The 26,727-nt window shown below is 31.3% G+C and overlaps 7 protein-coding genes across 9 annotated transcripts; 2 read left to right on the forward strand and 5 right to left on the reverse strand.

The window, feature by feature from the left end:
• Positions 1-104: 104 nt before the first annotated feature.
• On the reverse strand, positions 105-1,812 carry LOC107190175 (transcription factor Adf-1). The gene is made up of 2 exons (XM_015578928.1): positions 1,659-1,812; positions 105-778 (listed from the first exon to the last, which is right to left on the reverse strand). Exons 1-2 carry the CDS (start codon positions 1,807-1,809, stop codon positions 105-107), a joined length of 825 nt encoding a protein of 274 aa, XP_015434414.1. The 5' UTR covers positions 1,810-1,812.
• On the forward strand, positions 1,064-3,245 carry LOC107190233 (TP53-regulating kinase). 2 transcript variants are annotated; one of them, XM_015579006.1, is made up of 4 exons: positions 1,064-1,140; positions 2,382-2,584; positions 2,646-2,915; positions 2,998-3,245. In XM_015579006.1, the coding sequence occupies exons 2-4, from the start codon at positions 2,389-2,391 to the stop codon at positions 3,243-3,245; spliced, it is 714 nt and encodes a 237-aa protein (XP_015434492.1). In that variant the 5' UTR covers positions 1,064-1,140; positions 2,382-2,388. The 2 variants fall into 2 exon arrangements, with proteins under 2 accessions (XP_015434492.1, XP_015434493.1); XM_015579007.1 differs by lacking the exon at positions 1,064-1,140 and adding an exon at positions 1,169-1,208.
• An 888-nt stretch (positions 3,246-4,133) lies between these two features.
• LOC107190252 (uncharacterized protein C20orf24 homolog) lies at positions 4,134-4,999 on the reverse strand. Its single transcript, XM_015579027.1, has 4 exons — positions 4,717-4,999; positions 4,536-4,639; positions 4,301-4,430; positions 4,134-4,217 (listed from the first exon to the last, which is right to left on the reverse strand). Exons 1-4 carry the CDS (start codon positions 4,813-4,815, stop codon positions 4,176-4,178), a joined length of 375 nt encoding a protein of 124 aa, XP_015434513.1. The 5' UTR covers positions 4,816-4,999; the 3' UTR covers positions 4,134-4,175.
• Positions 5,000-8,115: 3,116 nt separating this feature from the next.
• Positions 8,116-15,613, reverse strand: LOC107190176 (leucine-rich repeat-containing protein 16A). The gene is made up of 26 exons (XM_015578929.1): positions 15,509-15,613; positions 15,163-15,260; positions 15,018-15,068; positions 14,748-14,941; positions 14,479-14,656; positions 14,158-14,396; positions 13,996-14,090; positions 13,794-13,835; positions 13,347-13,534; positions 13,168-13,245; positions 12,756-13,089; positions 12,281-12,677; positions 11,885-12,203; positions 11,462-11,575; positions 11,168-11,373; positions 10,973-11,060; positions 10,674-10,898; positions 10,553-10,573; positions 10,269-10,410; positions 9,950-10,199; positions 9,672-9,865; positions 9,074-9,422; positions 9,002-9,015; positions 8,740-8,922; positions 8,493-8,557; positions 8,116-8,232 (listed from the first exon to the last, which is right to left on the reverse strand). Exons 1-26 carry the CDS (start codon positions 15,543-15,545, stop codon positions 8,116-8,118), a joined length of 4,218 nt encoding a protein of 1,405 aa, XP_015434415.1. The 5' UTR covers positions 15,546-15,613.
• An 872-nt stretch (positions 15,614-16,485) lies between these two features.
• On the forward strand, positions 16,486-18,258 carry LOC107190240 (enoyl-CoA delta isomerase 1, mitochondrial-like). The gene is made up of 6 exons (XM_015579016.1): positions 16,486-16,537; positions 16,654-16,783; positions 16,849-17,120; positions 17,645-17,823; positions 17,902-18,023; positions 18,098-18,258. The coding sequence occupies exons 2-6, from the start codon at positions 16,681-16,683 to the stop codon at positions 18,256-18,258; spliced, it is 837 nt and encodes a 278-aa protein (XP_015434502.1). The 5' UTR covers positions 16,486-16,537; positions 16,654-16,680.
• Positions 18,259-18,491: 233 nt separating this feature from the next.
• Positions 18,492-20,842, reverse strand: LOC107190257 (dynein regulatory complex subunit 3-like; the record flags this gene model as incomplete). The annotated part of the gene is made up of 9 exons (XM_015579032.1): positions 18,492-18,639; positions 18,719-18,795; positions 18,861-19,109; positions 19,178-19,385; positions 19,443-19,635; positions 19,810-19,967; positions 20,047-20,219; positions 20,293-20,576; positions 20,656-20,842. Coding segments are annotated over 9 exons (1,677 nt in total), but the record flags the coding sequence as incomplete, so codon positions are not given.
• A 362-nt stretch (positions 20,843-21,204) lies between these two features.
• On the reverse strand, positions 21,205-22,944 carry LOC107190196 (40S ribosomal protein S7). 2 transcript variants are annotated; one of them, XM_015578959.1, is made up of 5 exons: positions 22,868-22,944; positions 22,342-22,512; positions 21,709-21,890; positions 21,388-21,538; positions 21,205-21,313 (listed from the first exon to the last, which is right to left on the reverse strand). In XM_015578959.1, exons 2-5 carry the CDS (start codon positions 22,510-22,512, stop codon positions 21,236-21,238), a joined length of 582 nt encoding a protein of 193 aa, XP_015434445.1. In that variant the 5' UTR covers positions 22,868-22,944; the 3' UTR covers positions 21,205-21,235. The 2 variants fall into 2 exon arrangements, with proteins under 2 accessions (XP_015434445.1, XP_015434446.1); XM_015578960.1 differs by lacking the exon at positions 22,868-22,944 and adding an exon at positions 22,655-22,846.
• Between the last annotated feature and the right edge of the window lie 3,783 nt (positions 22,945-26,727).

Genomic DNA, 26,727 nt, shown 5'->3' on the forward strand with positions numbered 1-26,727 from the left:
ATTGATATTTTCAATGATTATTTCGACTTTCAGCCAATTCTGAAAAAACACGCACGGATAATATCTGTGTTAAAAATATTCAATTTTTTTTTACGTTCTCTTTTTTACTGTGTGGCAACACTCTCGGGAATTTTCTTGTAAACCTCTTTGTAAACCAGTTCCTGCATTTGCATCCTGAGCAACATTCTTCTATCGGCGGGCAATGTTCTTATATGGGGTAGGAGACTCATGAGGAAATAGTAATTATCATCAAAACGGTTGCCCTCCAAGGGGTCTACCGTGAGACCAATGCCAGTGTCATGGTCGCCCATCAACACTTGTTCAGGTGAGATGTTTTGCAACATCATTTCGTTTTCCGTCAGGTTGTCAGAAACACTTTGAAACTCGAGATTGTCGAAATTCTCTTCAGGCTCTTGTTTCACGTCTATGTGATTAACACTGTCGATTTTCAATCCGTTATCGCTATTAATCGACAGTAAATGACTTGAAATTGTACCTCGATCCTCCGCCTTTCTACTTGTTAACGATGATCCATTTTGCAGCAACACTCCATCGGTCTCACCCTCGCTGGTTATTCGATCATCGTCCTGACAAGAACCACTTCGTTCCCAAATTGGGGGACGGGGTAACATTTGCTCTTTTAAGAACTGTAAGCTTTTAAAATGGATCCATACCGGCCTATTTCGATGAAATTTACTTTTACGGTATACTCGATCCTTTTTCAATTCTGCTCGGAAAGTGTCTCGTAAACCTTTCCACTTTGCTTTTAATACTGGTTCTGGAAAAAATATGAAAATAGTTTGTTTAATTATAAAGATACAGCATGTATAATATTTCAGTAACTTTGTAATGTATCTTGTTATCCAATTGTTATGCTGTCTTTGAATCGCTTGAAAAATGTAAATACCAAAATAAAATTTTTTTTACAGTACATTACAAGACATTTATAGAATACTATTAAGAATGAATAAAAATAATTTATAAATTGACCGACAAATATCACAAAGGACGGAAGTCATCTGTACACGCGATAGTCGAAATTTATTGATTGTGCTCACGCGCATGCGTTTTTGCGTAAACACAACTTGTACTTGCAATTTAAATCTTCTCGTGGAGGAACACTGTAAATAGCAACAAATTGTGAGTTATCAACAGTTCATAAGATAAAATTTCGTATTGCTGTAATGGCCTTAGAATAAACTGCGCATGTAAGTTTGATTGAAGCATACCGCATTCGGTAAAATGACATGATGGAAAAGTGAGGTTATCTAGATTGCTATTTGCACCTGCGGATGCAGTAGTGTAGAGAATTTATGGTACCAAAAATAAGTACTGTTTACATTTGACTGAACTTTACATACCTTTTTTCGTTTAAGAACAGAAAAATATAGAAATGTTTACAATTAAGAAAAAAGCAATTTTGTACATGATTCATATTATAATACAATAAAAGTAGTGAACTAACATATAATGATCATATTAGACATCTTCCAAATAACAAAATATATTAGAGAAATGAAATAATTTTATTATAATAATGACAGTGACAGGTCATTTGTCCTTTGTTAGAAGTTATATAAAAAGTCTTGATCTTTTAATGAATCGTAAAAGTTCGCGCGAATGACATACATGACAAACGATTTCAGCAGTGCACCTACTAGGCAACTTGAATATCGATGCAATCTCCATCCAAACGCGGTTTGTCACTTCGCGATTGTGATAAGAGATATGCCTTTGGTTCCAAAGCGCTGGCCGCTTATAAACTTCGGCGATTAGCCGATTCGCGTCCATCTTCACCTCGTCTCTCATGTTTACCACTGAAACGAACCAGTGCTATATATATTTTTTGTAATAGTAACAAGACAAGAAACACTGTATTAGCTTGTCAATCCGATGGGAACAAAGTACGGGCGAATACTAGCGCTGGGATAGCGATTAGCGCGCAGGACGCTCTCGGGTAACGATCGATTCGCGTTTCGCCCTCATCTTGCCCTTGCTAGCGCGAACATTATCTTTCCTTTCAGAAAACAAGTGACGCACTATCTAGGTACCGATTCAGTTTTTTTTTTTAAAGAAAGTCGTAGCTAAAGGTAATAACGGCCCAAGTTACAATACATTATTTTTCTCTTTTGGGATTGTTTAAAATTTTTAATGATGAATTCTGTTTCCTGTAAAAAAAATATTTAATAATACTTCCCGAAAATATTTACCTGGAAAGAAAATAATCAAGAAAGGAAGAAATTGTACGCACGTTCAAATCTTGTAATAGCAATACAAAAAAGCTTGCATTTAACAATTTTTTTAAAAATCTTTCATAAATGTGGATGTTTTTAAATAAACAGGTACATATATTATGGCTATTACATATGTAAAATATCTAGATTCCAGATGTTAATCATGGACGGTTTCGAATTAATAGCTCAAGGTGCTGAAGCTCGTGTATACAAGGGTGTCTATTTGGGAAAGCTAACGTTAATAAAAGAACGATTCGAAAAGAAATATAGACACGTAGATTTAGATACCCGGTTAACAAAAGATCGAATAAGGGCTGAATGCCGCGCTATGGTTCGCGCAAAAGCCGCTGGTAAGACCTCATGTTACGATGTCGTTTCTTCTTGACTAAGTAAATTTGTTTTCCTTTTAAGGTGTTGTCACGCCAGCTGTATACTTTGTACAATTAGAACGTAGATGCATCTATATGGAGTACATAGAAAATGCGACAGTGTTAAAAGATTTTATAGAAAATAGTATTTCGAAAGGAGTAAACTCCGACCACTTGTCAAAATTAATAGCGCGAGGAGTGGGGATGCTCGTTGCTAGATTACATTCTAAAAATATTATTCACGGAGATTTAACCACGTCGAATATACTTTTAAAGCATGTCGGCGAGGAATTAAATATGGAAAAATACGACGGTACTCTAGCGTCATAATTCGATTATTCCCGATGTCTATTACCTGAACAACTAATGTTATTTTTACTTCACTTTTTTTGTAGGTACAAGTAACTTTGTCATAATAGATTTTGGATTAGCTCGCGTTGAGTCGAGCGTGGAAGATAAAGCAGTTGACTTATATGTTCTTGAACGATCACTGCTTAGCGCACATTCGGAAATACCGTCATTATTTTCAGAAATATTTAACATTTATCAGAAATATTATACACACAAACATCAATGCAAGGAGGTCATATCTAAATACAAGGAAGTACAAGCTCGAGGACGGAAGCGGTTAATGATCGGATGATCCATTATGTTTTTTATGAATGTATTAAATACATTTTATTAACATATTTTTGATAACTTATACATGTAAATATACTTAAGTAAATCTTTCTTTGGAAAAGCAGAGTGGTGTTATTAATTGCGGTTTTTTCCCTTCATATTATACCTGTTTAAATGCTAAAAATTTTATATACATGTAGAGGAATTTTTCTTTAAATTATTATATTCTGTGAAACTCGTAGAAAAGGCATTCTTTAGACAATACGTAAAATAAAAAATTACCGCTGAAACGCAGTCTACACAAAAGTATGTTAATACTTAAAATTTATTTTAAATATAACTGCCTTGTACTATTAAGACATCAATTGGAATTATTAACCACTTCTCGTTACACATTTCAATAGTGAAAAAACTATTGAGCATAAAAATTTCATCAATCACAAGCAAAATGTTACACCTGATAAAATATTGAGCAATTTGGTTGTTTAAAATGTTTATTTATATTAATTATCTATATACTGTATATAATCTGATTTGGCATATGTAACATGTAAACAGTTCTAGCAATAGTTTCCTGCATTCGTTTAATCATCCCATTATACCCAACAATATATGTGCAAAATAAAATACATCAAAGTTTGAAACACACCATAATAAATATTCCAAAAAAGGGTTATAATACCTATCAAACTGATAATTATAACTTATGTAGTAATATTTAACTACATATAGCAAATTATGGTAGTAAACATTTCACAAATTAAATATTATATTTTGTATTTATTAAATGCGCTGTAAATTTTAAGCGCAAATGATCCGTATGAAAAGTGATTCTTCACAAAATGTCAAATATATCATTTTCATGTATACTTAAAGTATTTGATCTATGAAAAATATCATATGCATTTATGTCTGTGTCAGTCAAGTCATCATTGACATATTACAGAAATTATCAGTCAAAATGCAGTCCTGTATATATAATAATCCAAGTAACCTATAAACAAGGAGGCTGTTGTGAAAGCTATAGGAAATTGAATGGTTGAATTCGAAAGTATGTATTAAGTAATTTTGAGTTACCAGAAACCCAGCAAATGATGTCATAAAACCTTCTTTAGTTAATTCCCATACACCACCGAATTCTTCTTCATCTATTTGTTGAAAGTTACTAAAGTACAGGTATGTGACACCTGCATTAACTAGTACAAATCTGAAATGTAAAACAGAAATTCTCAAGGTAATTATATATGGACAATGCATATAAACATATTTATTCATTTATAATACTTTCAATAGAAGGATAATTGAAACTTACAATAAGAGAGCTATGAAACCTTTTAAAGGTATAAGACCCCATCCTATACCAACTATAATTCCAATAGCTTGTCTAGCCCAGTATATAACATCAAGGAATTCTTCCTACGATAGTAAATACTAGATGAATCCATGAAAGTTAATGAAAAAGCACAATTAATTAAAAATGTGGTTATGTTTACTTTATCCGGCCATTCGGAGTTCGCTGTTATCGCACGTGTCCAAACGCTTAATTCACATTTACCACCGTTTCCGATCTTTTCAGATTTTGAACGCGACATTTCTATACCTCCTCAACTTAACAACATGAATTGTACAATAAAATTCATTAGCATTTCCTACAAAAAAGATACCATACACGTCCGATTCCTTTAAACCTACAGTATTTCGCTATTAGTTCTTCAGACTCTTGAATTATAGAAATGTGCCAGATTCTATACAATTTTTCACGCACGCGCACTAAATGTAACGTGACCAAACTTGACGTAATAACCAGTTTGTTACAAGTTTCGAACAAATTGCCAGCAATAAATGACAACAGTTGTCTAAAAAACCATAGCCATCTGTTTCCGCATTTGACTTGAGTTTTGCTGGCAACGCCAGCTGACAAAATGGTAAAGCAAATTGGCAGAAAGTCTTGTAACATGATCTATATCAAATTGAGGGCAAAACCGGATCAAGGCTTGCGCAAGCCAATTTGGTGCATACGTTGCTGCCAATTTGCTGCCAATGTGCACGCAAGGTGTTTATAGCAAATCTTGCATAAAACTTGTAGCCATAACTTGATAACAGACATTGGACAAATTTTGGCTTTGCATGTTTGGCTGACTGGGGTGTATTATGTATGTAATAGGAGCTTCATTTACTAGTGAATTATAGGTATTGCATGGTTAATAAGTCACGTACCGAAATCTGCTACAAACACTGATACGAGTCTGCATACATTTTAGTTAAGTAATATATTAGATGGAAATACATACATAGTAAAATCAATAGCAAATTTTGAAACGTGTAGAATTGTATAACATATGTATTATATACAACATATGTATAAATACAGGAATGTATTGAAGAAAGTCAGTAAATATATATATATTATATCACGCACTCAATGGTACATACACATTGCACTGCAGATACATTCAATATATTTACACACTAAAATATTGTCTATTACAGGTGATCTTTTCTAGTGTACAGAGTTATAATTAGTATTGAATTATTAAATAACATAGTAAAATTAGAATCTGTATGATAGAAAAGGACTGTATTTTAGAATATACAATCCTCAACTTATATGCTCACTGTTTCATAGGGTACAAGTTATATCAACCTTTTAAACTGGAATCTAATGAATATTTCTAAATATACAAAATAATCACATTTTTGGCACAATAGATTCAATTTTGACTTTTATATATAAAACTTCATATACTAATTTTTCATAAGCATATAATCAGCTTCTTTGTATCTCTCTACTGGTAAAAAAACCACCTGCAACATAACACGTATACAAACCATAATCTGTAAGTACTTATGGCAATGTACAAGTCCATACATGTTTACAAATATTATGTTTACTATTGAAATAATTAAATTATTAGTTTATAACCATTACTCTTAACATACAACCATTAAGTAACTTCCGGAATAACTACCTTCTGTAATATGGATTCATTTGTATAATATCAAAATTTTGTAAATTGATTTGTTAAAGCATATGAATCGACAAGAACTATATCAGTTTAATTTACATTCGTTTATAGGCTTAATATGGTTGGTTGCCTAAAGAAAGATAAATTTGAAGAGCAAATCTTTAGTTTAGTTGTTCAATGTCTGTGACATTCCTAAATTGAAATGTTAAGATCTATGTTCGAGAAAATCCGTATCTGACACAGTAAAGCTGTAATTGTATACTTCTTATAAGTTCTTGCGTAATATCAAAGAGAAAATAATTTCAATTTAACTTGTAATATCGTTATCGAGCACATGTGTCTACTTAGATATGTGTATACAAAAGAACATATATATATTTTGTCGTTACAGATGTTAGTACAAAGTAAAAACCGAATACATGTTCAAATACTTATCTGACTATATGAACTGTAATTGTAATCATAGCTAATTTACCTGTGTGTATTTTTTTATACATACGTATTTACATAGGTTTTTTGCTATCAAAAAACTATGTCTCAATAGATTTATATAAGATAGATTGTGTTACACTTATATTTCGCAATACTTTTTCATATAATACAAAAAAAACTCTTTATAAAAAAGCTGCTCCCTTTGAAAGAGAATACACATAGCAGAGAAACACATTAGTAAATTGCTTTAGTTGTGGTATATGTTTAACAAGGTATAAAATAGTAAATATAACTTACAAATGTTGCAAAGAAATTCTTAGAATATAGCAATATCCGATAACAGCTTTTTACTGATTATATCATACCTTTCTTTTACACATTGATGCTATTATGTATGTATGGTATATGTGTTCTATAATGTTTCCATATTTTATTATGAAATTCATATAAATCAGTGACTCTGTCACTGACAGTATTATACTTCCTATATATTTTATTTAAGTCTGTCCTTATTGTATGGAAAACAAAGACATTTGTTAATTTATGTAATAACATTATATGGCACACTGCAAACATTTTGTGATTCTTAGAGTTTGGCTTTGTGCATTTCTCAATTCCAATGATGAATGTTATGATTTTGGGAATAATCGTTAAAAATATTTTTCTTAATACGATATAATTTAATAAAACTGTGTGAAAACAGAATATAAAGAATTGTAAACAGTAACCAATATGGCTTAAATAAAAATGCATACTTTCATAATCACAGGTCCCTTACAGTTTGTATTAAAAAGTAAGTTAAAACATGTATTACAAAATTAAAAAGAATTTGTTTCGGAAGACATGTCAAGTTTGATTAAATAATTTAAACAAATCCTTCAGTTATTACAGTAAGTTATGCTAATCTGTACATAACAGAAGAGCAGTAACACATTTAAAATAATTAAAATCTTGTAAGTTATGGTCTATTTCAGACAGTCCATTACTTCGAACGTACAGATAAACAATACATAAATATTTAAATGTTAAAACAAACATAACATGATTCGTGATCCAAATAATATCGTCGCAAATATCAAACAGACCTTTCTCTAAGAATCTGAAGGAATGTAGAAGCAGAAAATATACTCTCTATGGAAGTGTAAATGTCCTTAACTTATTGGAGTGGAAATAATATATGATTTTTAGTACATTTAATAGAAATACCTACTACTAAATTAAGATAAGCTGCATTAGAAATGTAGTTTTATAAAAAAGAATTATAATTATATTTATAATGCCACCTTAATAATAGATTAGTACTTTCTATAGAGACTCCCAATACCCCGTCTCTAATGTTAGCACTTGCCTTGCATTTGACTTTATATGGCACAAATACAAACGCATTGCTTTGCATATTTTTGTGTCCAGTATAAAATATTGTGACAAAAGGTGTTTTCGTGTGTAACCAATCATTGTCATTGACTTTTGAATTGCTATAATATTAAGTCACAGTCAAACGTCAACTACATCGTTATTATTATAGTTAAAATTTGAATCACGTAAAAATGAAGTACGTCGAAGTTTATAATTCATTTGATTCTCTTCAACTGTTTTCGGCACTTCCGTTACCTAAAAGCATAATGAATTATTCTACACATATACGATTATATCCTAGAGAATCATTTGTTATTTTGTGGACAATTTTTCAACAATTTCTTCATGTGTTATGTCAACAACAGGTAACATTACTACCTCATATTAATAGGATTCAAGCGCAACAAAATATTTGGTAAGCTGTTACGAAATGTTTTGGGACCGAAAATTTAGAGATAATCTTTTTAATTTTTGAGAAATTGATAAAAAAAATTAAAAAAAAAAAGAAAATGTACCTTGGCATCTGGTTGATTGATAGAACGTTGAAGCACCGACCTCCATGCTGCAGGTGCGGTATGTTCTAAAATAGTATGTACAGCAAGGCATCTTAATTTAAGGGTTTAACATGCATTTTTGTAAATTAATTGGCATTACAAAGAAATTTATACTTAATTAAAAGTGATGCGTGAATTGGATGGTGTATACCAGGTTACTATAATATACAGAGCATGCAACAAAAAAATGAAACATACTTTTCCTTACCGTTTTCTTTCCTTTCTGGTTTACTTTTGTTTAAACTAGCTGCCAATTCCCTGACAGATCGCTTTTCTACACTTGTATTGCTTAAAGAACTAGCAGTACTACTTGCTGATAACGTTGGCGGCAATGAAGCAGGGCCACTTACGCCACTATCTGTGGATTCATCAAGAGCATCGCCAGAATCATCTATAACAACAAGATATACGATAATGCATAATATATTATCGCTATACAAATTTTCTACTTGTTTATAATTATAAATTACTCACTTTAAAGTTACTTGTATGCAATATAAAAAATTCTTAATGAATATTAGAAATACTGACTTTACATTTACTAAAACTCACCGGATTTTCTATCAGTGGCCATACTCCAAGGCCTTGGTTTTGGAGCTGTCGCAGGAGGAGTTAATTTAGTCTTTGAAAGAGCACCGTTACTTTTTCCATCGCTAGTGGAACTATTTCCTTTGGTTGAAGGTTTTAATACTGGAGACTTTGATGCCTCTGAATTATTCTTTGTACTACTGCCATTCGTTGGACTTCTAAGATCAAAACCTGTCGATCTTAGTTTAAGGGAAGGCAGTGGCTGGCTTGCAGACTTGTCTATTTCCACTGCAGATTTTTTCGTTAAACTTCTTCTGCTTTCGTAATCTTTAGGAACAGACGTTGCAAGAGATACATCCCTATCTGAAGAATTTCCAGCGGTTGTTAGTTGTAACATTTTACCGTTTTCATCGGAATCCCGCGAACTACGTGAATTTGTACCAGATCCAGTAATAGGTAATGTGCTACGTTTAGAAATGTCAGAACTACTGACAATACTATTACTACTTGTGCCGTTATTACTATCAGATTTCGCAAGAATTCTTTCGTGATTTTGAGCATTATCAGTCGTGTTTCGTCGAGCTAATGGGGATGCAGTTAATGGTGTATCACCTTGAGATCTTCTACCGACGAGAGGCGAAAACTTTTCCAAATTATCGCTAGACCGTGATCGTGGTGTAGGTTCAAGAAGTGTTTTTAACATTGGTGAACTGCAACCAGGTTTCTTATCCGTGTCAGGTGGAATACTTTTGTGGCTTGTGAGAGATAAATTTGGACTACCATCAGTTGGAAATGTATGTAAAGAGCTGCAATTTATTAAGAAAAACGATAAACCGATGGATACAATTTCTATTAAGATATGATTAGTTACGTCAACTTTAATATAATACCTATCGTCGCTTGTTGGAGATATAAGAGGAGTTGTTGGCGTAGTTGGTCGAAAAAATACATCAAGGCCCTCTCCAAGTGCAAGGCCATCCATTGGTTGGTCTGGTCTTAACATTGGTCTCGTAGGTGCTCTAGTTTTTGTTCTACGAGGTCTAGATTTCACTAAATGTTGTAATTGTTGACTCACAGTATTGGGTAATTCCGAAACAGAATCTAATGACTCGGTTAAAGAATGTTCTGTTTCTGAAATTGCTATAAATTCATTAATTACTTAGATGTTATGAATATATTGTATGAATATATGTATATTAAAATATGAACCTTCTGCCTGACTTTTTGGCAATGGAGGTAGTAGATCAGGAATGTCGTCAGCAGAAAGTCCTTCAACGGAATCAACTACAGACTTAGGTCTTAATTTTCTTCCGTGTAAACTTTTACGTTTATTTGATAGGTGTGGTGTAGCCTGGATATAAAAGTAACAGTTAATATTTACAATATATATAATTCTACTGTACCGTGGGGATATACATATACAATATATTGTAGACTCTTCAGAAATTAAAACAGCAAATGACATTTAACAACAGAATTTTAACTGTACTTACAAGATTTAAATAATCCAATTTCTAGACAGACATGAAAATATAATATTATAGCTAGTGTAATAACTATTATCGTTAATAACATAGATCTACTAACTTTATATAACAAGTTACGTTTACTCACCATTGGAGATTGATCACTAGAACACTGGCCAATGGAATTTATTAACGAATAAGTTTCAGGTGGACAATCTTCTTCTGATGCAAGACTTGTTCTACCAATGGCTAATGTTGTAGATACACCTACTGTGCTTGTAACACCTATAACACTTCCACTGCTCATTGAACCAGCACTAGGCCGCAGTACATCTGGCGTGCTACTTCTTGTTCTACTATCGCAATCGCCAATCTAACAATACCGAAACACAAATTAAAAAAATACCACTTCATTTACAAGGCTAGTTTTTGATACAATTTACACACCAAATTTTTGTAACTTCTTGATAACGACTCAATTACTTCATCTGTTATTCTATCAGACACATGAGCAGCAACAGCTAAATTTAATTCACTGTAAATAAAACAGTATAGGTAACGTAAATAAGATTCGTCAACAAAGAGTAAAACATTTATATTTAGAATTTTAGTAATTTCTAGTAAATCAATTTACGTTCTTACTTGACTCTATTGACTATATCTGCTCCAGCTTGTTCAGTAATAGTAGCATGTATAAATTCACTACTGATTTGGTTTTTCTCCTTGCAACTATTACGTAGGTCATCTTCCACGGCAATTGATTCACTTTCATCTCCTCTGATTACCGTCTGCTGAAGTATGGTAGGACATTGCTCATTTGCACATTTTACCATGGCATCTAACGAATCCTATATACGAATCCAAACATTAATTTGTTGTCACGTCTGAAGTATCAATACCAATTATTATTGTAGAGAAATTATGTAAAATATACACCTGTAAATACATAGTTACAACTTTATGAAGTTCATTTGCCATATCGTGTAATTTCAATTCAATTGGATTATTTTCATCCCGTCGTTGAAGAACTTCATGTAGTCTCGGTAAAAGCTGAAAAAATTATTTTCATTAGTTACATACTAAAGTTTTCATATACACTTTATTCCATTTTTACACGTTTTTGATTTAACACAGTCTAGAAAAAATTCTCTTCTTGTATGATTTGTCTCAATCTAACATGGTCTGATGAATTTGCCTTTTTTACTGGTTTTTATACTCTGGGGACCATTTTTTTTTGTTTTTTTTTTCATGAACACGGTATCTTTTTTTACACGGATTTTTTGAAACGTATCTATCGTGTAAAAGCTTTTAAGTGTAAACTCGTGTAAGAAGAATTAAAGTTTACTCATTTCCTTATACCTGCTTCGAATTATCTGCATCTTGTATAAGTCCAGTTGCATAATTAATATCGTTGTTTGCATCACAACTTTCCGCGGCAATGGCTTTAATAGTATCCTGAGTTTGTACAACAAGTCTATCAACCATTTGTTGCGTAGAACTTAATAAAAATCCTTGTTGTAGTCTAAAGGCCTGACCATGACTGTATTTACATGGTGTAACATTTCTTTGTAACAGATCTTGTATTTTTTTGGCTAATTGTTCAGTTTTCTCAGCAGACGTTTTCATGCACGGTTGCAGATCATAAATTGGGAATGGCATGTGTCTGACACTACAATTTCTATAACATAGTGTCCAATGTTACGAAATGTGTTGACGTATTTTAAATTACGGATACATAAAAATAAATACACATACTTTTCCAAAGCATGAACAATGTCTGCATAACCTTGAAGTGTAATGTTATTCTTATCGTAAATAATGGTCCTCAAATGATTGTTAATCTGCAGTGCTTTTGCTAATAATCTTGCACCAGGATCTCCAATTTGATTACCACTAATATCTAGAGTATGAAGACACGTATTACTACCAAGAGCATTAATAAGGTTGTAGAGATCAGACTTTAATCGAGAATCCGGTAAATGTAACGCTTGCAACACGCAATCGTCTTCTTGAAGCATTTGCACAAGGGCATCCATCACGATGGCAATATGTTTACTTTTCATACTAACAGTGTTACGACCCATGTATAATTGTTTAATAGATTTGTTTTTTCCGACAGCAGTTACTACTTGTGCTAAATCAACATCCATGTCTGTAAAGAAAACATTACTAGACCCTGTCGTATAGAAATTTCATGATAATCAATTTTCATTGTTCTAAATATACATACTGCTGTCTGAAATATCCAATGATGCTATGCATCGTACACCATGTATACATGACTCTAGCACATGAGCACCCATGGAACCCAAGTTGTTTCCACTCATGTCAAGTTCTAAACCAACTGTACTTTCATTGCATGCCAAGCCAAGTAACAAATGCTTTAACGCTTCTAGTGGCAATTTACAGCAAGATATATTTAAGTACTTCAGTGAAAGTGTAGCTGTGAAAAACTGTTTAAAGCTGGGAGGTATTTCTTTGGTCTTTTTGCTTGAAAAAGAGTTGCGAGCGACATTTAAATGGACTAGATTAGTTGCACAACCCCGTAGTAAAGCACCAAACAGCTGAATAAAATAAATGCAATATGTGTTGGTGATTATATGTTTCATTAGAATCTCGTATCTATGATGTTAAATACTTACACATTCTAATGTAGTATCTGTACCGCTTAGATCTAAATGAGTTAGGCTATTAGGTTGTGCCAAGAAATTGCACAAATTCTGTAATCAAATAATAAAATATGTTAGAAATTATTCAGTTTACTCTATTTAGAGTAACAACTTGTCACACGAAATTTTACAGTTTTATATAACAAACTTACATTAATGTCGTCTTTTAATGAGTTCTCGGAAAGATTCAAATATTGCAAACTTGTTGGCATACTCCTATTTAAACTTAATGCATGTGCAATTTGACTTATTCCCTTTCCTGTTAATCCGCAGTGTGCTAAATTTAATTTTTGTAAACCTTTAGGCAGCTTACCAATAGGTCCACTTAAATGTGCACCTCCTTAAAAATGGTATTATTATAAATTATGCTATTTATTAATGAAAAAATATATTAATCGGTTCAAGTCACATAAATAGTAACTCATGTACAATTATTTACATTAGTTCAAGCGTAACAGGAGAATACACAGTGGTAGTTTTTTATTATATGGAAATATAGCAGAATTCTAAATGAAAGAGTGAATGCTAGGTAATAATAAGTAACTTAAATAACAGACACTAATAATAGCTATTAGAAATAGTAATAGTTACGTGCACACCTTGCATTAACTTGGCAATTATACCACACAAGCTAGAGGCGCCTACAAAAATATAAAAAAAATTGTACAGAAATATGTTAAGTGTTTTATAAACACAAAAAAAAAAGTAAAATATTGGAGTATGGATCTACTAAAAGGAAATTGTTAATCTACTATGAAACAGTACACTTAAACATAAAAAATTATTACTATTAATATTTACCTTTATCTTCAATAGTATTATATGATAGATCAATAGTTTGCAATATTGTATTAGCGTTAGAGATTAAAGCTAATGATAACTTATGGGCAAAATCCCTGAAAACCGTGTGTTTATTAATATTTTTAAATTAGAACTATTTTTGTACTACGTTTTGATTTTTACCACTTAATTCCAAGATTATCTAAATATAGTTCTTGAATGGAAAGAGATCTGCGCATAACATGTAACAATCGTTCCAAAGGTTCGTGACTTAATTTCAAATGAGATGCTCTCAACTTTGTAAACCAAGTGTTATATTCCAAGGCAGAGATGATTGGCACCAAATCCTTCTGATCTAAATGATCAAAGTCTCTTAAATTTAATTCCCTTGTGTCGTGAGAGAGGTATATTGTATCAACGTCCTACAAATTGGGATGTCTTCTTCATTAAGAATTCTTAAAATACTAATACAATATTATGTTTTATGTATTTCAAAAGTGTTACCCAAGCAACTTCTTCTCTATATGGTACACCATGTAAATCACACATGCATGCATACTGGGTTGAAAACCCACCACAGGGACCTGTGTGTCTTGTTGCTTCTGTACTTCTAGCTAATTCGCTACCCCTTATACTTTGCAGTCTACTAGCTGGTATTACCTCTATTTTTCTTATAATATAACTGTGAAAAGCATATCAACATTAGTATTGGTATTTTTAAGGGTACAGAAATAACTTTAACAAAAATGCATAACAATAATACATTAACGTACTTTAAGGGTACCGTGGGAAAGATATTTCGAATTGCAGTATGTAAGGCCTCGATCATTGCATCTACTTCTGTAGTATCTGCACCTGCTCCTGTAGTAGTAAAATTGTAATACCTCTCTCCAACGGTTAAAGATAACTGGTTTGCTCTTTTGGATTCTATAGATGTTATTTCTAAATAATGGAAATGGCAGTCGAGCTACAATATTAATAAATAATCAATAAAATATTCATACAATCTCATCTATGCAAATGAAATAATAATTTGGTTTTACCCTTGTAGGTACTTTGGCCGTTAAAAGAAAAAGACGGCATGGTGAAAAAACCTGGAATCAGAAAAATATAATTTCATATTAAAATGCTGTTTGAACATTGTATTTTAATATATAACTTTTGTGACACAATTTTATTATTACTCACTAGAACACGATTTTCTTGTTTATCCTGCTTTGTTTCCAATTTCACAACGTTTTTTAATAATATCTTCACATGCTTACCAAGTAATGCTTTCACCGATTCTACAAAGAATATATAATTTATACAAACATGTATTCCATGTAGCACAATGTAAAGAATATACAATTAAGAGAAATGCTTATACAATTGTGTCATAACGCAACTGGCATATTTGCAAAGTAAACGGAATAATTATTACAGTTTTTTTAAATTTCATGAAGCAATGATTATTTAAAAGGATGAGTAATATATAAAGTCGATGTATGACAGTTCCACGATACGAACGTAAACATTCAAGATCAAGACAAACCATTTAAATCTTTCGTAAGTTGCGATCTGGTTGACATTTTGCTAGTTGGCTTATTCGTCAAACATAACCGGACCCATTCAAGACATTGTTTTTCGTGTCACCCAGTGACTGAACTTTTATAACTTTTCTAAAAAAATGTTAAGATAAAGGGCGATGTCACGAAACCATAAAGCAGAATAGCCGCCATATTAGCACCTGCCCGCGATCCATTCTGTTCCATTCCGGTCCGTTCCATTATTTCTAATAATTGTGCTATTTGTAATTTCTGGACAATATCAGTTTCACAGCGGCAATAAAATAGCGGATAAAATTGTAAGATAAAATTATTAATAGCTTACAGATAGTATTTTTTATCAAAATTCACTTACGGAATAACTCATTTTTTGAACTTTAAATAATACACATCAGATTGTATTTAATTACTATTTGAATATTATCGCATCGTAATTCCTTCTCATAAATATTTAAACTTACCATTGTATGAATATAAGAGAGAAACAAGCATATATGTATATTGAAGAAATACTTTTTCTAACAATATTCACGTAATGTCGAGAAAAATACAGATATTCGTCACATGCAATTGAAAACGTAAAGAATGTAATATCCCGACACTCTGAAGTCTATACATTTGAATCTAAAAAACTTATAAATGAACAGTATTTATTGTAATATATTTTATAAAATGTTTTAAAATACTGTTTCGTATTTATAACGTCTATATTTTATTTCCGCATCTTATCAATATTATTACCCGATAACTAGTTCTATGCAAATTTCGAGTTAATTGCCAGGAAATAATGACAAAATTTGTCTAAAAAACCATAGCCACCTGTTTCCGCATTTGACTTAGGATTTGCAGGGGATTTTTACGGGTTTGCTTGGGACTTGCGAATTAAGCAACAACTTTCAATGGTGGAGTCTGCCATTACGCGTTTAAAGGCATTCTGAATTCTGACTATTCTGAGGCATTCGGACGATTCAGACGATTCAGACTCATCAAGTGTTACTTGTACATTAATAACTGTGGTAAAAATACTGCAACCTTGTTTTAATGTGTGAATTATAATAAATTAAACGCTTTTTATACAATATAAAGTGTATTCATTATTGTAAATATACATATTTTTGTTTTGTTTTTATAGCAATATTAACTGTGTATTTAGTTGATCATGTTTCTAGTAAAAAGAATTTGTAACAGAATTCAAGTTCCACTAAGTAAAGCTTATGCAACAAATTTAAAACAAATTGAAGTTACACATGAAGAAAGTACAGGTGAATGTCCTAAGTATAATAATGATTATTACTTTTTTTTTTTATTTAATATTTTTATGCAATAGGCATTACCACAATATCTATGTCCCGTCAACCGGTAAATGGTTTGAACAAGGAATTATTGAATGCTTTAAATACATCTTTACTTGATGCACAAAAGAATCGTAGTACAGGTGTTATATTGACATCTTCATTACCATCTGTCTTCTCAGCTGGACTTGACATAATGGAAATGTATAATCGAACTGAAAGTCAAATGACTGAGTACTGGCAAACATTGCAGGATACTTGGTTGACTTTATATAGTTTGGAAATGCCAGTGGCTGCTGCTATTAATGTATTATTTCATATATTATTACTAACATAATTAGTATAATTATATAAATTGCAATTAGAACATAAAATGTGTAATAAAAAGAAATAGAGAAATTTTAAGAGTATATTCTACTCAAAGAATGACCATGCAAAATCATATAAACATGAGTTCAAGAATTTTTCTTTATTTAATTCATTAAAGAAATTTACCTTGCATCAATGTTTTTCAGACTGTTAAACACATTATAAAATTCCCTAAGTGTTTCAAATGTTAGCATTCAAAGAGATAAGTTTTTTGGACATTTGCACAATGCAAATAGAGGCATTGTAAATCAATCTGTAGGTATGCTCATAAAAAGTTCAGAATGCAGCAGATTGTCAATTATCAGTCCTGCTTATGGTTAAAAAATTTTATTGAATTTGTATGATTTTCTTCATTCTTCATATAAGTGGAATATACCCTTAAACTTAATCCAGCAATTTCTGTTCTATTCTGTTTATTATTATCTTCAAACAATTATGAATGATATAAGTTTACTTACAAAGGGTGCCAGTCCTGCTGGAGGATGCTTATTAGCACTTTCTTGTGAATATAGAGTGTTTGTTGAAGGCAACCATACCATAGGACTGAATGAAACACAATTAGGAATTCCAGTTCCTAAGTGGTTTAAAAATCTATACATTGATGTAATAGGATATCGAAAAGCTGAATTAGCATGTTTACGGTAATTTTTTATACATAAATAATGCAACCTTCTGTGTTAACAATGATACTGATGACTGATCTAAAAATATTAATTTAGAGGATCTCTATTCTCTCCCAAAGAAGCATTAAAACATGGACTTGTAGATGAATTGGTTGCTGGTAAAGCAGATGCAATTAGCAGGTGTCAAAACTATATAAAAGATTTTAAATACATATCTCGTAAGTTTATGACTCGTTATATTATTTAAAATGAAAGAAAGATAATATATTTACCTTTGAAATTATTGACACAGCCATAGGTCGAAGTAGAACAAAATTGTCATTAAGAGAATTGAATTTGCTTTGGATGAAAGACAATCGAAATATGGATCTTAATGATTTCTTATCATTTATTCAGTCACCGAAAGTGCAAGCTGGTCTTAAATTATACATTGAATCTTTGAAACGAAAATAAGAATTTTTTTTAAATGTTATATAATATATAAAGTCCACAGTATAATTATACACTTTTTAAAAACTAACTCATAGATTCATTATTTTTTATATGTATAAATATATAAATTGTTAAATATACATATATATGTTATTCAATAAGTAATATGTGAATGTAATTTTGTAATATTTTATACATCTCTTATATTACTTATGGTTAATAAAATTTATCATATTAATAAATTTCAGTATAGTTTAATCATCAAGGGCCTCAATCATTTCTGTGTCACTAATGTTTATATATAATTGTTCCAATAACTGTAATGAAGAAAATTCCTTTTGTTGAGAATCAGCAAAATGTGATATTTCTAGTATCTGTCGATTATTTCTCTCATTTTCATCTCTGTGAAATGGAAATATCTTTTACAGAACATTAAAAATAATTTAAATACATGTATATAAAAGTAAAGTATGAAACTTACTTAATTAATTGTTCAGTATATTCTTCAAGCCAACTTTTTAAACGATTTACTAGAACATCTTCTCTAGCATCTATTACCTGTAATTAAGAAATTATCTAATTTGTTCAATAATTTAAAAACTTGAAGAACCGTTCATACCCACTTGTAAATGCTTTTCATGAGAATTAGCAATATTAAAACTTAAAATATCTTTGTCTCCACACAAAGTTACCAAATGTTTTGGTATCTTTGAATCGTCCCCGAAACCACTAAGATAATATAAAACTAATCCGTTAATAGTGTCATTATATTCTGCCTCACGATTTCGTAACTGTGAAAAATAGCCTCGTGCATTTGTTAAGGAAAATTCTACCATATCAGATATGTTAATTCTGAATACTTCATTTATATCCTTTAAAATACGAATTAACAATTACTTTCATATTGCCTTTTTCATTGACTTTTTTTTTCAAAACATACTTGTACTTGTTCATGTAAATCCATTTCAAGAGACATTAAATTTGTCCAACCATCAGTAATCATATCGCTAAAATCGTCACTAAGTTGTTGTACTCTTTGAGTAGTTTCTTCAAGTATAGTATTATCTGCATCATCGCCTAACTTGTTTAGCATATGTTTAACAGTTTCTAATATTTCAGTTTTCCTTTTTATCATGTCACTTACAATCCTAAAATTTTTAATAATTTATCCTCACCCCATGCTTATTATGTATTATATTACTTACACTCTGCCCTGATCCTGTGATTCCTTTTTCCCCTTATTGACAGCAGTTGTGAAAAGGTTTATTTCATTTGTCCGTCTTTCATGATCTTTCAAACCTGTCTCACAAAACTCTTGACATAATACTGTAAAACTTTTTTCATATTCTTCATAAGCAGTTTGAGTATCTTCATTTACGGTAGTCAATTCTTTACCCTCTAAAGATGAAATTATTATGCATAATAGTTTCATAATATATCTTGTGCAAATGGAAAAAAAATAAAATTATTTATAATTTTAATCTATCATATATTAGCATCATATTTCCTGTACTACTTCATAATTTTTCTACCTTTATTTAATTGTTATGGATAAATAATAAATGTGTAAACCTTTATCGTCAGCGAACATTTGTTGAAAAAGGTAATCTCCATCCAAATGTTCCATGTATGCAGTTGTCAGAAAAGCTAATTTTTCTTCATATTTTTGCTGTGCATTCAGTTCTTCTTTTTCTTTAGCTTCTGTGTCTTCTAAAGTATTTAAGGACCTACTAAAGTGATAAAATAAGAATTTATATACAAAAAGGTATGAATACAATTTTTGTAAATAATTACTAATTTCATAATTACTAATGTTTTTCTATGGCTACTGTTCTTTCTTCGCTTGTTATCATTTTATATTGATAATAAAGTAACTGAGGTATAAATGCAAATACGTAATTTGAATATCCATCCTCATTAGCACAAGGGTTTTCACTCATATTTAAACTGCGGAGTTTCTTAAATTTTCGTAAATAAAGTACCTAAAACAATAAGTTTGTGAAACCATATATTATAAAGATTTATGTGTATATCAAAAATAGTTTTGTTATGTACATGTTCCCAATCTTCTATGAAATTATTACCAATACTAAAAATTGTAAGATTACATAAATTGTTTATGTTTTCTATTTTAGTGATCTCATTTTTGTACAGAAGCAATATCTCCAATTTTGTTAAACAATCCAAATTTTCCATTATTCTTATGTGATTAAAAGACAGATCTAACTCTTTTAAATTGATAAGAACATTTAAGTTTTCTATTTTTTCAATTATGTTATTAGATAACTTTAATTTTACAAGATTCGGCATCACCCAGAGATAATCGATTTTTGAAATATCTGAAAAATTAAGTAGGAAAATAAATTAATAGGAAATTAACATGTGGAATTGTATGTATGAATTATTCGTTTTATGTACTCAGAAATTCAATTCGAATTTTTTTTGTCTCCTCTAAATTAATTCCATCCTCAATAAAAAGTTTTCCAGCTTCTCCCTTTGGTCCTTGATCAATTATCAAGTTTATAAGCATACTTTGATTTATTACACGGGGTTGAACAAATTCTTGAAGAATAGTAGGTACATCTTCTTCAACGATCATGTTTAAATGTTTTGTATTGCACAATCAAATAAGGAAAAATATTAATGGATTTAAATTTGATGTTATGCGTCACGGAAATGATGCTTAAGTTTTCAATTCTAACTGGTTGCCGCGCAACGAAACTGTTCCGGTTCCATGTTTTTATAACTTGGTCACGCAATCATTATATTAAGCTCGCAGGACACGGTGCTTGTTTTCTTGCAGGATCGCTTGCTTGGAGCTGTGCATGCAATCATACTCATGCGCTTCATTACAAGATCATGTAGTCGTCTTCAAACATATTAAACGTTTATGTAACTATTATAATGTTGTTAGAACAAACGTCGAAACCGAACTCGGATTTGGTGAAGGATAAAATACAAGAACGGTATTTCAAATATTTTTTATTTTTGTAACGAATTATACATAGGTTTCAGGGAATTCGAATGTTACATCCCGACCAGTTAATTTTTTATACACAGCAGCAAAGGTATCAACCTGTAGACAAAAATTTGATATAAGAATAGATTTTCAGAATATACTAGGATAATATTTATTATTATCATAGTTACCTTATGCTCAATGTTTGTTTGTTCATTTTTGTCCAAATGAACTTTGATGAGCTGTGTACCATCCAGTTTAATTCTGATGCGTTTGCCAACAATTTCAACAGGATATACCAAGTCTTCGAGCAGTGCATCATATACTGCAGTCAAGGTACGGCTGAAGGAAGTGTTATGCATCATATATTTGTTGTTTACCTGCACCTTAGTATATATATTTGGAGGTAACAATATAGTGAGTCGGTAAACCTAATGAGGCCATAAACAAAAGCTCCATTAGTTACTACTTCACAATATAGATACCTCAAAATACAAAATTATGAAAATTACCTTCTTGGTCTCTTTTGCTTGTTCTTGGTGCGTGTCTTTCTCGTTGGTTTGGGTAAAATTTTACGCTCTCCAACAAACATTACATGTTTTCCAGAAAACTTTTTCTCTAATTCACGTACAAGTCGAGTTTGAATTTTCTGGAAAGCTTTCAGCTTTGGCATTGGTACATATATAATGATGCACTGCAACAAATGTTATTTTATGATATACTTACAATAACATAGTCATCATGAAATGGATTTTTCAAAAATTTTCAAATATAAATTTTATATTTTTTAAATAAAGAATCTAGTTAAACTGCTCAAGTAATAACATAGGTTGGTGAAAAATAAGTGATCATTTGAACATGTTGACACTTTAAGAATTATTATGATATTATATTAACACCTATTTCGTAAGACACTGTTTAAACTACTTTTTGGATCAGACATCATAATAAGTCTATATTTCAAATTAAATTAAAACATGTTGAGAAATTTGTAACTTATAAATACTTGACTGAATTTAATCTTTAATAAAATCTCAGGTGTAAATGTGAAATGTGTTGGTTTCATTTAATTGTTTTCATGGTATAATGAAGACTAGACTTTTTATAATTACAAGTTAAAACATTAGTTAAATATTGAACATTACCTTTTTGTTATTAGTTTCTATTTCGCGTGCTTTCGTGATGTACAGTTCTCTCAACTGCGACTTTAAATCACTGTTCATTTCTAGCTCCAAAAGAGCTTGCGAAATGCTGGCTTCGAACGCATCAGGTTCGGCGCCACCACTCTTTATTATTTTAGCGTTAGCAGTGAACATCTGAAAATGTTTAGAGGTTAAGCTATTGTTTATATGCATTTTACAAATTTAACACATTCTTCTGACTAATAATGCCTTTAACTATAACAAATCGTTTACATAAAGTATATATTATGCAGAAAACACAATTTTAAAACTGAACTTTGTAAATTACAATATGCTGTCAAATACTTCCGAGTAAATCGGAACAAACAAAATCCAAATTTATCAAATTTTGTATGCACGATCCACGAAAAACTCTTAATTCATTCAATAAATGGCAATGTTATAAGTAACATGCAAAGAACCGTTTAACGCCTTTTAACTCATTTTAACTTCGTTTTTAGCTAAAAACCAAATTCTTAAACGCGTGTACCTTGATGATATCCGCACCGCGTGAAAAAGACTTAGGAAGCGGTTAGGTAGAAATGCCAACCATTTGTAACACAAAATGTCTCTATATCATCTGTTTGTAATACCAGTTAATATTTAGTTAAAATCATTTTTTACGTTTTGTTTGATACTAAACTTTATTTAAAAATCATTTCTACATAAACTGTTATACTTTCTCTTTTACTGTCCGCATTTATCTATCATCAAGAGTTCTTTTCTCTTTTAATTGTATATTTTCAAGTTAATTATTTGTTGCAACAAAACTCTATAATAAATTATTACAAAGCTATTTGCAGTGAAATATACTTTAAATTTTATGACAACTATTTAAATTGTTTGCTATTTATTCACTTAGCCAAAAAACAATGTCAGCTGACTTGTCAATATTAACAATATATTATATAAACATTTATTATATTCACAATATTTTACGATTATCATTATTTTAACTGCAGTGCTCTGTAACATCTATAGTTTTGTAATATATATTGTACGATTTAAGTTTTTATAAGAATTTTATTTCTTGCAATTTTTTGGCAATATCGATCTAGTAATTTTAAGTGTACTATACAACCAGTGAAACAGACGCGGGATCATAGCATATATGTATAATAGACTGCGCGGTCTATAGATATATTATACATATCTGGAATTTTATTTCTAATACCTAATAAATTTACATTAATTTCATTTTCATTAAAAGTAATCAACTGAAAAGTAAACTGCAGCTGCAGAAATAACACAGCTATTGAAAAATGAAAAATGCATGAATGTATGTACCGAAATGCATAATAGTTGCATTTACATTGTACAAAAGAAAGGTATATATAAAACTAGGGACTATACTGTATGTGCATAACAATATATAAATGTTTTCATTAAACATGTTTTTATTTTACATTCCTTTACATGGAATATATATAAATATATACACAGTAGTATTTTGTAACAGAGAATTTCATATTTGAACCTTTTCAGGTATATATTCTGATGTTTTATCCAATTTTTTCTCTGTAGATCTATGACTGGCTGCTTCATACATAACTTTTTGAATAAGCCTGTGTTGTTTCCTTACCACATTCTCTTGATATGTACAATAAACAGCATAACTAAACGTTATCCCTGCGTAACATCCTACTGCTATACGTCCAGATTTTCGTGGTTGACTTGTGAACAAATATGCTATTAAGCCACAGAATATACCGCCAGAAATACCATATAACAAAGAGTCTCTTTGACATTGCGTTACAATGACAGGTATTCCAAATATTGTAATGCCCGGCGACGAAACTTTCTCTTTTTGTACCCTTTTTGCGATTTCTGCGACTTCTGACATATTTTTAACACTGATGTGCCAGTGTACTTCTTATTAAACTCACAGACTTAAAATGTAATTGATCCTTTAAAAACAATGTGGATTATATGTTACCTAATAACCCAAAATATGGTTAAAATGTAATCATCGAACAAAATACTAGTGAATATGGTGAATATTGGTGAATACCAAAGAGTATAGCAGAGTCACAGATTATTATAGATCTGCCACTCTTAAGAAAAAGGTTGGGCACGGATAAGCTTCAGTTACGTATCACATGCGACGTTTTGCGACAGAAACCATTGACATATATGTATGTACCCTCGAGAACTAAAAACCTGATCGAAGCATATAACTTTGGTCATTGTAATTTCTGTCGCCTAACCCTTTTATATTCTATTTTTGTTATTTTTAAAAATTTGGATATCAAGTAGAGATGGCGTGAACTGCTACTTGTGAATCACTCGTAATTCGATCACGTTCGTTCCCAATGACGATGATTTTTCACAGTGCTTCGTGATTTCCCGTGATCGTTTCTTATTGGTGGAGAAACCTAACAGTTCTTTACACGCGATACATAATTTGTATATTTCACATTAACGACATCAAAACAAAAATTAGGGTTATATCGTATAAAGTGAAGGAATAAGTAGAAACAATGAAGAATAATGAATAAATTAATGATTACAAATTATAATCTACATGTTACCTAGCAAATCATTTTTTTAGAATTTCTTGTTTTTTCTACTGATGTTTACAAACACGAATAGTAATGTAATTATCGTAAAATCATATTGAATACGTTTTTCTGTTGAAAGATCAAGGACTTACGATCGCAGTGAGCAAATTCACCCAAGATAGAAGTTTGTTAATAATTTATTGATTATTTCAGATGTTCAGTTTTGATGTTTAATTTATCGATCCTAAGTTTTGTAAATAATTTTATTAATAAATTTATCGTTGAGTTCAGCCGTGTGTACTTTTATTTATAAATCGTTGAAATTCTAATTGTACATCATACATCTCACACACACGGGGTCTCTTCAGCATGCTTCGGGGGCTCCGTGACCCCACATTCTCAGCCCACGCGATCAAAGGCGCCTCCACCGGGGCCTCCGTGCAGGGTCTATGCCGTCTCCACAGGGGCTCCGTGACCCCACGCTCTCATCGCGCAGGGTCTATGGCGCCTCCACCGGGGGCTCCGTGACCCCACGCTCTCACCGCGCAGGGTCTGTGGCGCCTCCACCGGGGGCTCCGTGACCCCACGCTCTAACCCCACGTGATCAATGGCGCCTCCACCGGGGGCTCCGTGACCCCACGCTCTCACCCCACGTGATCAATGGCGCCTCCACCGGGGCCTCCGCTTAGAAATTATCTAAGAAGTTACGAAGAATGAAAAAGTCTGTATCTAGCGAGGTTGAAAAAGTTTGTTCGTCTGATAAGTGAATGTACTTACATGCGCATTTTACATTGATTTAGCAGTTTACGAGAATACAAATATAAATTGGGATCGAATGGAAAGTTAAAAGATAATAAGATTTTACATGCTAAATTTTATTGTTATGCAGTTTATTAGGTGTTCCTGAATTCCATTAATTCCATATAGAATAAACTCTATTTACATGTAAACTTATATGATAATATAACACAAAGGAATCACAATAGATCTTTTCATGGAATTTAAAATTTCTAACTCCCTGGTGTAATTCTTCCTTTTTTTTTTAATCTTAGAAGGTGTAAAGTATTCTTTTCATACATACACCCTTTATACGCATCATACGAGTAATTAAGAGACTAGTACTAGCAAAGATTGCTCTGTTACGAGATATAATAGCGATCAAATACGTTGCCAATCATAAGCTTAACAAAGCGCCATCGCGTATTAAATGAAAAATGGAATTATTTTCACTAATTATAATTTATATACAATTCGTTACAAAATTTGCAATTATTACTTATACGCCTAATCTCTGACACTCCATTTCACTATCTGCGAAACAAAGGAAAAACTTTAAACTGCTACAATTTATCGTATTTACAAAGAGCTTTGAACATTATTTAGAACGGTAGTATAAATATCAAAATAAACTTTCAGTTGTGAAACATGTGTATGTACATTCAAACGTAATTCCACAAAGATCTTTTTTTTCAAATAATACTGAAATCAGAAAACAGAATTCATAAACAATAAATAAATTCTAAATCAACTGAACGCAAAACATATTAAAAAAATACGGAAACGTTTAATATTGCAAATGTATATCCCTCACCGTCGAGACAATTCTGCACCATTCAATGTCTCCCTCCACCATTAACTATTCTGAATCGCGTCTTCACCACAACACGAGGGAAATGAAACTCAATCGTAAGACATAAATTCCAAACGAAACGTGGATAATAACGAGAAAGCAAGGGAAAAGAAACTTAACAATCGAACGAAAAGTTTTTACAACAAAACGATAACAACGATCATAAAGACGAATCGAGTACAACGTTTTGGCTGGACTTGCTACGTGTTTCACGTAAGT

This window comes from Dufourea novaeangliae, unplaced genomic scaffold, assembly GCF_001272555.1.
Source record: "Dufourea novaeangliae isolate 0120121106 unplaced genomic scaffold, ASM127255v1 scaffold168, whole genome shotgun sequence".
Taxonomy (NCBI): domain Eukaryota; kingdom Metazoa; phylum Arthropoda; class Insecta; order Hymenoptera; family Halictidae; genus Dufourea; species Dufourea novaeangliae.

Excerpts from the sequence above, each read along its gene's own strand:
- LOC107190196 (XM_015578959.1), bottom strand. The coding sequence starts at position 22,512 with ATGTTCACTGCTAACGCTAAAATAATAAAGAGTGGTGGCGCCGAACCT. Across the intron at positions 21,539-21,708 it reads AAGCAAAAGAGACCAAGAAG|CCGTACCTTGACTGCAGTAT; the intron begins GTAATTTTCATA and ends CACTTCCTTCAG. Across the intron at positions 21,314-21,387 it reads AAACAAACATTGAGCATAAG|GTTGATACCTTTGCTGCTGT; the intron begins GTAACTATGATA and ends TTTTGTCTACAG.
- LOC107190176 (XM_015578929.1), bottom strand. The coding sequence starts at position 15,545 with ATGTCAACCAGATCGCAACTTACGAAAGATTTAAATG. Across the intron at positions 15,069-15,162 it reads AACAAGAAAATCGTGTTCTA|GTTTTTTCACCATGCCGTCT; the intron begins GTGAGTAATAAT and ends TTCTGATTCCAG. Across the intron at positions 13,836-13,995 it reads TAATACTATTGAAGATAAAG|GCGCCTCTAGCTTGTGTGGT; the intron begins GTAAATATTAAT and ends ATATTTTTGTAG.
- LOC107190252 (XM_015579027.1), bottom strand. The coding sequence starts at position 4,815 with ATGTCGCGTTCAAAATCTGAAAAGATCGGAAACGGTGGTAAATGTGAA. Across the intron at positions 4,640-4,716 it reads ACTCCGAATGGCCGGATAAA|GAAGAATTCCTTGATGTTAT; the intron begins GTAAACATAACC and ends TTACTATCGTAG. Across the intron at positions 4,218-4,300 it reads CATCATTTGCTGGGTTTCTG|GTTACTTGGATTATTATATA; the intron begins GTAACTCAAAAT and ends CCTTGTTTATAG.
- LOC107190233 (XM_015579006.1), top strand. The coding sequence starts at position 2,389 with ATGTTAATCATGGACGGTTTCGAATTAATAGCTCAAGGTGCTGAAGCT. Across the intron at positions 2,585-2,645 it reads GGTTCGCGCAAAAGCCGCTG|GTGTTGTCACGCCAGCTGTA; the intron begins GTAAGACCTCAT and ends TTTCCTTTTAAG. Across the intron at positions 2,916-2,997 it reads AAATATGGAAAAATACGACG|GTACAAGTAACTTTGTCATA; the intron begins GTACTCTAGCGT and ends CTTTTTTTGTAG.
- LOC107190175 (XM_015578928.1), bottom strand. The coding sequence starts at position 1,809 with ATGAGAGACGAGGTGAAGATGGACGCGAATCGGCTAATCGCCGAAGTT. Across the intron at positions 779-1,658 it reads ATCGATATTCAAGTTGCCTA|AACCAGTATTAAAAGCAAAG; the intron begins GTAGGTGCACTG and ends TATTTTTTCCAG.
- LOC107190240 (XM_015579016.1), top strand. The coding sequence starts at position 16,681 with ATGTTTCTAGTAAAAAGAATTTGTAACAGAATTCAAGTTCCACTAAGT. Across the intron at positions 17,824-17,901 it reads GCTGAATTAGCATGTTTACG|AGGATCTCTATTCTCTCCCA; the intron begins GTAATTTTTTAT and ends ATATTAATTTAG. Across the intron at positions 18,024-18,097 it reads AGATTTTAAATACATATCTC|CCATAGGTCGAAGTAGAACA; the intron begins GTAAGTTTATGA and ends TTATTGACACAG.